The following is a 13,133-nucleotide window of genomic DNA, read 5'->3' on the forward strand; positions in this document are numbered from 1 at the left end:
TCGTTGTTATTACCAAGGAGTTTGTAAGTTCCATCATTATCGCATTCCAATATGCTTGTTGAATAATATTCCTGTTTACTTTTGAATAGCTTAGGATACACTATTCCTTGTAAATTTGACGATCTATTTCTAAATTGGTTCGCTTCCAAACCCAAACCCGGTACTTGTACGTAATTCAGACGGTAATGGAAGATAATCGACCGTTAATTGCCCGGTACATATCCAATAATCGTGCGGTTCTTATGCGTTTTATACGCTTCATACACCAATCGCAGGAGCCCCGAGCAGCGGCGGGAACGACTTTCATCAATGAATACCAACGGACAGCATTATGTCACAATTCTTTTTATCCGTGTGACGTCCGTCTTAGCTGTAGAACTGTAGCTCCCTGAAAAAATATTTTGACGGAATAGAGAGCTACAGATCCACCCCTTATAAAAACCTTCGATTTACGGCGCACAAAAAGCTGCGCATGGTTGGGGCCTTATATCGCTGTATTCTTGTGCTGTTGTCTCATAAATTTAATATAAAAAAATTCTTAACATATTTTCCTAATATACGTGTGTACAAACATACCTTCAAATATTTATTAAAGCCCCATACGACCTGAAAACTTCAAGCTTTAAACGATTTTGTTTGTTGACGTAGCCATGTTAGGTAGCCGGTCAATTCGAATCCCGGTTCATTTCCATACTTACACAATAACGTCTAAATGTGAACTAATATCCCCACAAATGTTTTAGCTAAATATTTTAAATAATATATCATCCTAGTGCCTTTAAGTAATAATTATTCAAATAGCTTAACTCACGGCAATGCGGCTTTCATTAGTCTGGTCCGGTCTCCATCCAGGGCTGCCACAGGAGTGTTAAGGACTTTTGTAGCATTTTCATGAATCAAGAGCTTATTTTACCATTAGAAAAACTATATTTTTTAATTTCTATAAATTATTCGTGTTGATAATAAATGAAGAGCGAATACATAACTTATAACGAATGTTATGAATAGATACGAACAACAACAGGGTTCGAATTGACCGGCTACCTAACATGGCTACGTCAACAAACGAAATCATTTAAAGCTGGGAGTTTTCGGGTCGTATGGGGCTTTAATGAATATTTAAAGGTATGTTAGGACACAAGTTTAGTAGGAAAATATGTTAAGAATTTTTTTAAATATTAAATTTACGAGACAGCAACACAAGAATACAGCGATGTAAGGCCTCAACCGTGCGCAGCTTTTTGTGTGCCGTAAATCGAAGATTTTTATAAGGGTGGATCTGTAGCTCTCTGTTCTGTCAAAATATTTTTTTCAGAGAGCTACAGTTCTGCAGCTACGTCCGTCTATGCTATCTGGTAAGGTGTGACCGCTCCTTTAGTTCTCTCAAAGTAATCATCCTCTACTCGAGCTCATTTCACAATTTTCAAAGAAATCATGCAGTGAAGAAATTGTCCTTACATGGTGAACAAGACAACGTTGCGACTTCCGTAAGTTGTTCAATTTAAATTTTTTATCACATATGACCATTACATTAAAATAATGACTTTTTAAAAAAAAAACATGTAGCTGATGACACTGCACTTACAACTCTTAAAACGCTAGCTTCACTGATGAAGATAACCAGGAACAGTTTCAAAGTTCCCACTAGCATCACGCCTAAGCACACCAGCATTTTCAGTGACACCTCCTTGCTTGATATCTCTCATGGATTCGTGATCAGCTCTGTACAATCCAATGACGCGGGAGGCGAAACTTATTATGACATTTACATTATTCATATAGGCCAAGAGATGATTGCTATATCTGAATATCCGTTTTCTTCTTAAGTGTCCTGTTTTGAACCAAAATATACAATGACGGATCCAAAAATTACTGAACGGGGGAGGGGGGACAGTAAAAGATTGAGGGCTGTCTTGAAGCCCCAGTGGGCCCAGAGCGAAACCATATTGGGGCCCTAGAGGGCGAATTCCATATTTCTACTGAAGTTTGACAAAATAGACATCTATTTTAGTGTTTTTGGACATATTTCTGTAAAAAGTGGATCATGTTTGTGAAGAAGCGCGCAAGTCCGATGTGTCTGCGCTGGATCCGTCAACTATCGAGGCTGCTTGCCCTGATATATGCATCTGGTTGTCTTAAGATTGCAATCGATCTAAGACTCTCATAACAATTTTGCGAAACAGTTATGGTGGAACCTTAAAATATTTCATTATCTCAAAACATATATCAGTCACATTTTTGAATTGATTTCCGTTGAAATACTCGAGACTTGCATGATTTGATTTTTTTCCAGACTTTTTCATTTCATTCATATAGGGAATATATTCAATCTAGTTAAAATCAAACTTCTTAGATCCGCGCCGGATACTTATAGCGATTGTGAGCGTATCCTAGGATCTGATTTTAATTAGATTGGGAAGATATTAGTAATAAAAGGTAAGTTGTCTGTGACCTTAAGGTAATTTAATCGAAACAGTGAGTCATTCATCATAAATCCCACGCTACAGACGGTTCACTGCAGATATTTTAATTTCTTTATCTTTCCCTGATGATACTCTCCGACAAATAACTCGTCTTCACTTCCAACACATAGACAATAGGGTTCGTCCAGAGAACTGTCCGCAATAAAGCTGACCAACTGACCAACACGATCCAGGATGTGGATACAGTTATTTTGCTGGTCGGCGACCAAGATATTGCACTGACTATCCGTAGCTAGGCCTTTAGGATAGAATGTTGGATATAATGTAGAAACCTGTCGTCCATTATAGTGAAATTTGAAACGTCCGTTTTGGTCTACGACGGTAACGCGATTATAATCGGCATCAGATACACAGACATCTTGGTTATTGTTTTCTACAATGAATATTGGAGAAGCGTACAGTGGATGGCCATTGTTGTCAAATCTGTATTCTCGTGTCTTCTGAGACCCCTTATATCCGACGACTCGAGCGTGCTTCATGTCCCTAGAACGCATGGCGACCAAAATATCTCCGGCGACAGTACAACAGAGAGCCCATGGTTTCCAGGCTCCGATATTTATGATAGTTTCTACAGCACCATTAGTAAGACGACAAACTGTTCTTTCTTGCCAGTCTGCATAAACAATTTCACCCGATTTCTCTATCGCAAAATCATCTGGAGAGTTTCCTGATAAAGATGCTACTTCATATTTGCAGGTTTGCAGTGTCTGGTCGATGCGTTTAATGCATTTATCGTCCCCACTGAAGAAGACCTGTCTGTTCCAAATATTTATCCGCCAGAGTGGTTGACAGTCAGTGGCGATGACTTCTTCCACTTCGGGTCGATTTAGAAATGTCCTGAAGCAGAGATTTTCAGATTTTGGCCGCTTGTTATGTGGATCGGTCGAGGTATCATGTTCTCTCTTCTCGTAGAAAAACCAGGACCATACCGTCTTCAGGAATTCAATGATGAGCATGGTCGTTCGTTGTTTACACTTTCAATCCTACAAATGTAGAAATAATTCAGTCACGATTACGTACCAAACTGAATCAAGTTAAACCTTTCTCAAGAATTTGACGTACAAATACATATTTCTTTCAGTATGAAAATATCTTCCTTAATACTTATTGAATACTTGAAATGGCATTATCAACAGTTGGACAAACTTCCTTTAATTTCGTTATATAAAGGAAATGTTACATATAAAGTATGCAAACAGGAAATTTTAGTTTCGATTAAAAGTACATTCTAATACACGTGAATGTCTAAATCAGTAAATGTCTAAATCAAATTTAAGACATCCTCACTTTTCATACGGAAATATGGGGGAGAGGGTGTTATATTGCATAACAACTTTCTTAAGGTGGGTCGATCCCATGTGACTTATCAATATTAATGGTTAAAAGTGGAAAAACTGTATTAATTTTCACTCAATATAGTTTAATCTAATCAATAACCAAAGAAAATGTGTATGTTGCCACCCTTTTAAAGATGTCAGACATACAAAAACAGAAGTATATATCAACATTAAAAAAATTGCACATTTTCGTTGAACAGAATGATGAAAATTAATAAAAACTTGTTGAAATAACAAATTTTAAATGTCAATAGTTTAAGAAATCTGATAATTCATAGATATATAAAAATTAATTGTGGATATTAGGGAAATCATTGTGTCATAGACATGCAGTAGAGGAAATTCCAGCATAGGAGTTATTGCCCTTGAAAACATTTTTAAAATTATAGATAATTGATTATCTATGGAAAATTAAAACTTTTTCAGTATCAAAAGTTTACCAAATTTTTTATTTTATTCAGTGAATAAAGTTCCTTTGAAAGACACATTTCAATCATGTACAAAATTTAAACAGAAAAAGATTTTGCAAAAACCTATGACATCACAAGAGGATCGATCAACCTTAAAAAATGTTTCTCCGTGTGTCATGAATCAAAATTTTGATAAATGATTTTAAAAGCTGTCACAATGGCATTGTACTGTTTGGACAACTCAAATCTATGTGATCCAAAATAAACACGTTTGAGTAAATACATCATGAGAGGATCAAGTATCCGGTTGCCAAGACTCAAGGTCAACAACAACACTATTTACTCTTTTGAACTCTCATTTGCCTGAGAACTCTCAAGACCAGTTAGAATTTTTTATTTATCATAAATAAGCTGCAATCTAAAAAATATAAAAAAGAATTGAAATTCACTTCGATTCCAATATTGTACGAACTATTCTGGTAGGTAAGGCAATGAACTTCAGCCTCTTAAGTCCGACAGTATATCAATTTCTTTGAAAGGCTGGCATAGCTGTATAGTAGGTTCACAACAACAACGAATTCCATGGTTATTCTAGTACTATTGAATGAAGGAATATTTATATAAAACCTTTTAATTCGCTCAGGTGTCTCATATTTACCATCGTCTGCTTTTGAAAAGTTCAGACAAGTGTTTGATTTGCTTAGATGTCATCGTTACAGTTTGATACATACAAAGTACAAAGTAATTGAACAAAAATTGTTAGATATATATAAGCAAAATATTTTTTCATCTTTTGTAAATTCACCAAAATGTTTTTTATATCAACACCTTATTGATAATTTTTGTTTACAGTTCTATCTTAAAGTACTTAAAAAATCGATTGATCCCAATGGAAAGAAATATATAACAAAATTTCGGACGTCTTCACACTCTTTGAACATTGAAAAGGGCAGGCATAAAATATTTCAAGAAGTGATAGGACTTGTACATTTTGTAACCTAAATGAGTTAGAAGACGAATTTCATTTTATTTTAAAGTGTCCTTTTTATAACGGTTTAAGAATTGAATATATCCAAAAAAATTATTACAAGAAATTTTAAGAAACCCAATGTCTTCAAATATGTAAAACTTCTTAGTGTAAATAATACAAAATAACTCAATGATTTAGGAAAGTTCCTACAACAAAGTTTCGATCCTCATGTAATTTATGAATTCTGTACTTGCTACGACATACCATTCACGTGTATTGTTATATGTATGTTGAAATGCATTGATTTTATATCCTCAACATTGTATCTGTATGTCTACTCACCCTCTACTATCTTATTGTATATATTTGTTAAATATTCTGTATTTATAACCGATGAGCTGTATAGCTTAAGGAAATAAAGAATCTGAATCTGATATGTTAAGTTAGTTTTAGTGCATTTTGATATACTTTTTAGACGCTGACAGAGGTATTTGTGGAGTAGCGGGGACGATAACTCGGGGTAGAGATTGGAGGAAGTTGCTTTCTATGCATTCCGGTGAGGGCGCTGAAATCTCACGGAGATATATAATGAAGACGTCACCAGTAGGCGGTCCTTCTCATTTACGTCTATGGTTTTACCAATGAATTGCATTATTTAATTAATATATATAAAGATTAAAAAACGGATTTTCATATTTTGTTTGAACCCCTATGGTATAATCATAAAATAAAGATTAAAAATAAATGCATATTTTGCAAACCATTATGACAAAAGGTTTGATATAATATATGATTTATTAGATACGCAAGGCAACTTTATCAGCTACCAGAGTATCACAAATGATTACTCAATTCAGATTCCATTTACTACATATGAGGGGTTGAAACAAGCTATTGTGCACTCATAGCCAAATATCAAACTGTATACACAATACAACTTTTCAACCATATCAACCTGAATTCATTAAAATTCTGTGCATATACAAAAAAGGTTCTAGGAATATTTATGACTATTTAATATCAAAATCATAGCATCGACCTAATTGTGAAAACAAATGGGTTAATTATTTAAATTTGCAATTAGATTTAAATTGGAAACATGTATATACAAACATCAAATCTGTGACAAAAGATTCAGGACTGATATGGTTCAACTATAGAATCATTCATAGAATATTAGGAACTAACAAACTCCTACATATGTCAAAAATGAAATTAGAAATAGTCCCAATATTTTCTATCGCATGCGCAACATGTCTCTTTACATGTAAATCTAACGCGTACATATTTGGTAAATTCTAAATTCTTTGTTATTCAAACTGTTTCCTCCGACTTACATGAAAAACCAACGTACTTCGTAGACGCGTCAAAAAGTTAAATCTAGGTGAGGATGACCTCTATACTATCTGTCCGACGGTAAATCACTGCGTGTCCTGTTTTCTATAGGGCTTACTTGTTTATCGTCTGTAAACAATTTGAACAAAATCGATCTGTTCTTGATTGGAAGTAGTTAATCTAGGTTGAATATATAGGATAAAGATAAGATATGAACCAAACATAATTTTGTGCAAGTTATGGGCATCATGGATTTCTGTTGCTCTTCAAAATGGCGTTATTTGGTTACTAGCTTGCCGTCGGTAAACAATTCACACCAGTGAAATTCGATCTGTTCTTAATTGGAAATAGTTAATCTTGGTTGGGTTTAAAGGATCGAGAGAAAAAAAACAATTTGAAAAAAAAGGTGATATTGTGTAAGTTATGGGCGTCAGGGATTTTTCTAAATGGCAACTCTTAAAGCTGTATGGTCCGATGTTCATCTATTATTTTTTCAAAGGGTACAGTAGCATAGCTTTCTCTTAATTATCGACTTAAAAACCAGATAATTTTGGTTAAAACAGGTGAAATAATATGTGATATGTCGTACAGCTTCATAAATACGTACGTGCTATGATTAACGGTGTTTTAAAAAGGTGGACAAAATTTGTCGAAATTCGGGCCATACAACTTCAAAGACCTAAGTTTTATTGACGACTCCTAAAATTTACCTGCCTCGAAATCAGTATTCAATCGCCTGTCAACCAAACTTTCCAAATGATTGTCAGATGAGGTATCAAGTTTCAAGATACGTTATTTCCCTCTAAAGAAGGGATGAAACGCTTTGTTAACATGTGGAAGTGGGATAAATGTGCATCAATATGCTCAGTAAGTTTCAGCACCCAAAATCGACTGATATACAAACTAAGTAAATGAGAAGTATTCAGGGAATAATTAAATTAGATTTTGCAGTCCTTCACCGGCAATGGTGATGTCTCCATATGAGTGAAAAATTCTCGACGTTAAACAATATACAATCAATCAATGATCTACTATGGATGGTATCGGATCTGTCACCTAGTGGTGACGTATCTGTTTAGATATAATGTAATCTCTCGTTGAACTTAATGCTATCATTATCAAACATTTGATTAATTCCCCATCAATATTTGGTTAATTTTTTATCGCTATTTGTTCTATTGATAATTACTATTCAATCTAACGCATATAAATCAATTAGTACATGACATTTTACGTAACCTTTTCCGGATGATTTGAAATGGGGACGACATGCACAGCAATGGAAAAGGGCGTATCGGGAAGGACATCATTTCTAGCGCAAGAACAGAAAGAGGCCAGAGAAAATGTGTGTGTTGTAAAATAAAATCATCATATTATCAAGACGTCATAAATTTATAAGCCCTAGATCAACAAATTGCCTGTAGATTAAGAGTGTTAAGAAATAAGGTTATACATTATCACGGAAGCTCGTTTTAAGGAGTTTATTATTTGTTTTGTAAACAAAGATTGCGGTATGTTATTGTTTACAAAGTTTTCAAAAGAAATGGATATCAATCTGAATTTATTATATCTATCACATTTCAAATATTCTTAAAGTAAGATGTGTCTTCTAAAAGTTAAATTTATGACTATGCAAAATTAAGATGCCTTATATTACAAAATCAATGTTTACATGACACAGAGTTAAGGCTACAATATTGCTTTTATTCTTGCATCCAGGTCTAAATTCTGGCTGTCAACATTAAATGAGTTACATTTTTAAAACATCAAAAATGAAAGAAAAAAAATTCAATAATCGTGAACCAGACCCTTTAACCACTTTTGTACGTAATCTGGGGCCAGTTTTACAAAATAACTTACCACAAAGTCGCTAGTCTTAAAGTGTATTACACAGCTGTTACTATAAATGAATGAAGAAAAACTTTTCTGAGGCTTAATTTTCCACATTCTAAAACTATTTTGCATTTAGAGCGAATTATCTTACAAGAAACTGGAAAATTCCAGTATGTAAAGTTGGTCGTAAGTCGTAAGTTCTTTTGTAAAACGCACCATTGATATATAGTTACCGGGGTATTTAACCAAATGTCGTAACCCAGCTGTTGATTTAGGAGGAGGAGACCTGCAGAAAAAATGAACAGCTGGGTTACGACACAAAGTTATGATTTTTTCATCATCTGCTAATACAACACCGGAATTCGTTATGTAGGTACTTTGAAATTCCCTACAGATGACCGAATTTTCAGAATCAACGTATTCCAGTATTCCAGTCCCACCACAGGAACATTTTGTAATTTTAGGACGACTACACAGTGCTTTTAACTTTTCCACTGTTCTTACCAGGTTTGAAAGAGAATCATTGTCTGCCCCAAATGTAAAATTAATTTTAATTCTATTCAGGTATTGGCTAGACACATCAAACAGAGGGATTAACTATTGCCGTTGAGAGATATTAATATATGTACGATAATCCAATATCTGCTAGACTTTTTATGTGGTCAGTCAGATGAAATAGAACGGTCAATTCTCTATATACGGTCTGATAAAAATGCAACAACAAAAGTAAGGCATAATGTAGCGATTTTTATTCTGACCTAATAAAAGAAGAATCGTCTTGATGCAAAACTACTTTTATCAATTAAATATTGAAAAGGTATGGGAGACATTTAAAGGTATAATGAACCTGTGACCGTTGGATTGAGCACGAGGGACACAGTTACGTATAATGCGTGTTCGTGACATTGCGTGTTCGTGATATTGCGTGTTCGTGACATTGCGTGTTCGTGATATTGCGTGTTCGTGACATTGCGTGTTCGTGATATTGCGTGTTCGTGACATTGCGTGTTCGTGACATTGCGTGTTCGTGATATTGCGTGTTCAGCTGTTGAGATACAGAAACACTTCTTATCCATGGAATTACAATGTATATCTTAAATTGAAAAAAACAACAACCCACATTCCGTTATTATTCAATATATCATTTGTAATACATGTACTTGGAAACCGTTTTTCAAGTTAAGAAAAAGTAATTGCGAAAAAAAATTCAAACTGAAATGCAGCAGAGTTGCATATGATGTTGTAATCTGAATGTCTTTTGAAGCGTTTGTTGACCCCGCACCTTTCTATGGATATAGTGTTTTACAACATGACAGCGCAACCACCAGTCATGCAGCAGTAGAAAAAAAAATGGCGGTTGTGTATAAGCGCTCCACACATTTATCCAGTTTGTGAGTAAAATGATAAAGTTACATATACATGTATGCAACATTTTAGATAGATCGTTTAAATAATCACTCTTTTTAAAATTCGTAAAAACTTTACTAATTCACGAAAACATGAATTATGACAGATCTACCATTTCTTTCTTCACAAACAGAATTGTATCTTGTGAAAAATTAAATCTTTGTCGAGGATGCTGGCAAAATAACTGGGGTTCGGGCTGTATATATTGTATTTGACATGGGGTACTGCAGGGGGTGAAAATTGTGTCGAAAAATGATGTGTGGAAAGGAAAGGGCATGTTTCAAATTTCAACCTTTGTTACCATGTGAACTGGAAACTGGGCGGTTAAGTTTCATGTGTGTTACCGAATTCTTCACATGCTTCATGCTGATATCATGCACAATGACAACGGTAAGAGCCTTACGGTCCTTATGCGATGATAGGATGTCCATTTTGTTTTGAGAACGTTCTTTTTTCGTTATTTCATATCCAAGTTAATTATTTCTACAAATCAGTATTAGTGACCCCCCCCCCATTTTTTCTGATTTTGACAAAATAACACATCTGTTAGAGGTTAGAGATGCTACATGTATGTGCTTTTATGGTAAATAGTAATCATTCTAAAAAAAAAATCTTATTCTAGGCTGAAATCAAATTACACTTGTACTTGATATCTATATACTGCTTTGTGAACAAACATTTCTAAAATTCTGTTTCACTACTAATACCAAATATTTAATTGTACTCATAGTCATATTTTAGGATGTGTCCACGAGGTCGGGTGAGTATTGTTCATTTTATTGTTACGACTCTTACCTTTCTCAAATGTTTTTCGCGCAATATCAACTTTGACGTTTATAATACTCACTGTGACGTCATAGTACTTTCGTGTATGTAGTCCAAACTCCCCGTCGAGGTCTCATTACGTCACCTACGAATAGGCCTATGTGACGCAGCACAATATACAGATTTGTATATTGTGAATCCGCGATTATCACGCAGACAAATAACACTAAAGAAGTAGTTCGTAGTTAAAAGTTTGAAGATAGCATTAATATAAAATTATGGATTTTATTTTAAACATAAAATGATCAAAAGATCATTAAAAAGTAGGGAGACTCTGTTCAAATTATTGTGTAAAGTAGTGAACTTGATGTTTACGTTCTTGTTTTGAAAGTTGTTTACGTTTGACGTTATGTTTTTTCGTCATTCTACAGTGACGTCACAGTATACGCGGCCTAAGAAATCGCTATCCCATAATGCCTAAGTGGAAGAGTTTGGTTTGTGAGCAAACGAACTCTGGTGGAAGTTTGGTATGTAGTCGTGCGTTACGTTGCTATGAGAGATAAACACGACTGAAGAAGACCGGTAACACGGTCGAAATATTTCAACAAGTGTTTAGAGTTTATATATATATATATTTATTAAATATATATGACTCTAAAGTGCGATGGTCTGCGCCAAAGTGCGATGGTTGGCTAACGTTACGGATGCCAAAGTGCGATGGCCACGCCAAAGTCCGATGGTACGGAGTTCAGTAACGTTTGTGACACCACGTCATTGTGACGTCATTCTTAACATCTTTCAAAATAAAACCGAAGAAATGCAACACGGACGACAGCAACGGCAAGGTATACAAGGTTGAGGATAGTGAGAACGGCAAAGTACATTTGTTGTCGAACTATCTACTTCGCCCAAACATTCTTTAATTCATGATCATTTATTACTAGTGACGTACACGTAATAAAATCCTGGGAATATGCTATAATGCAAAACATTCTACACGATTTTGCGTTGGAAAATTTTGTGTTTACATGTAATAACACACAACTGGATGGTAATGAAATAAGTTGAACTTATTTTTTATGCATGGATTTTGCACTGATATTTTAATATAACAACACACGGTTGGTACAGTCTGTACCAAAACACTGTGTCGTTTACAAACAAATGGATTTCGGCGTGTCACACCATCGCACTTTGGCGTGTCAGACCATCGCACTTTGGGGCATTAGTGTGGACCATCGCACTTTGGCGTGTCACATCACCGGGGTTTGACGTGACAATCGCACTTTAGAGTCCCATCGCACTTTTAGAGTCTTACATACATGTATTGCTATAAATGGCGATATGAATTAGGTCCTAGACACCACAAAATAATTAATAACAATCTAATTAAAATCATACTTCTTCGTAGACCCGCGCTGTATACTCTGCGATTGTGAGCTTATTCTAGGATCTGATTTTAATTAGATTGTAATTAATAACTGCATGCAGTATGTAATGTATTATTATTGGAGTTTTACGAAGAGGCTTACTTTTACAATCGACGACTGACTTTTACAATTTAAAGGGATCAACTCAAACTTCAGAAATTTGACCAAAATAATTATACAGACTGCTTCCGTATAAACACGAATACCGACAATTATGTTCATTGATTAAGAATTGTAAACTTTTTAGCAACTCTTAAATTGGGGATCCGGGTTAGAATTAATAGGTCCTCAGTACCCTTGCTTATCATAAGAGGCGACTAAATGGGGCGGTTCTTCGGATGAGACCGCAAAAACCGAAGTCCCGTGTCACAGCAGGTGTGGTACGCCATAAGCGCCGAGCATGGGCCTAGATTTTGCAGCCCTCCACCGGCAATCGTGACCTCCGTACGAGTGAAATATTCTCGAGTAGGACATTAAAAAATATACAACAACCGAATGCCGTAAAGTCTGTGAATTTTGCAAATACCACTTCCAATTTTTTTTCATATTTGGAGTTGGCCCATTTAAATTGTAATGTCTCTTTCACACAAAGAATTCAATTCGCATTAGACGTAAGCTAATGCGAATTAAATCTGAACCGCGTTCACACGGAGATTTTAATGCGCATTAGAATACTTCGAATTAAAATTTACGTCGCGATTTAATGCGAATTAGATTTACTTCGCATTAACTAGTTTAATTTAATGCGAAGTAAAATTTAATGCGCATCCGTCTGAACGAGGCATAAAAGTCAGCCGTCGATTGTAAAAGTAAGCCTCTTCGTAAAACTCCATTATTTGACCTCAAATAATTGAAATGCTGAGTTACTAGAAAATTATTTTACAGTTCTAGTTATCATAATATCATATCAGTACGTCTGGAAAATAGATCGATTCTTTCATTAGTTCTTTCATGTATGTGCGCTACAAGTATACATGTACATTGTTATAAATATATATAATCTAAAATCAAGGGTACATCAAAACTAGGAAGAACATATATGTACTACGATAATTAAAAATATATCGGCATGACTCAATAACATTTTAGTGGCGTATAGCATTTTCGTAATTTGAAAACATGTACGAATTTAGTAGGTGTATATTATTTTTAAAAATGGCATT

General features: G+C 34.8%; 1 protein-coding gene across 5 annotated transcripts in view; it reads right to left on the bottom strand.

The window, feature by feature from the left end:
- Positions 1-2,224: 2,224 nt before the first annotated feature.
- Positions 2,225-13,133, bottom strand: part of LOC125677247 (uncharacterized) — a 30,474-nt gene continuing 19,565 nt past the window's right edge. For 3 of the 5 annotated variants that reach the window (XM_056158059.1, XM_056158062.1, XM_056158060.1), the window contains one exon: positions 2,225-3,466. In XM_056158059.1, coding sequence (XP_056014034.1) covers positions 2,513-3,439 — 927 coding nt within the window. In that variant the 5' untranslated portion in view covers positions 3,440-3,466 and the 3' untranslated portion in view covers positions 2,225-2,512. Of the gene's footprint in view, positions 3,467-3,545; positions 3,640-8,395; positions 8,500-13,133 lie in introns of those variants that run through there. The other 2 variants (XM_056158063.1, XM_056158064.1) reach the window with 2 other exon arrangements.

Source organism: Ostrea edulis, chromosome 3 (assembly GCF_947568905.1).
Source record: "Ostrea edulis chromosome 3, xbOstEdul1.1, whole genome shotgun sequence".
NCBI classification, from domain to species: domain Eukaryota; kingdom Metazoa; phylum Mollusca; class Bivalvia; order Ostreida; family Ostreidae; genus Ostrea; species Ostrea edulis.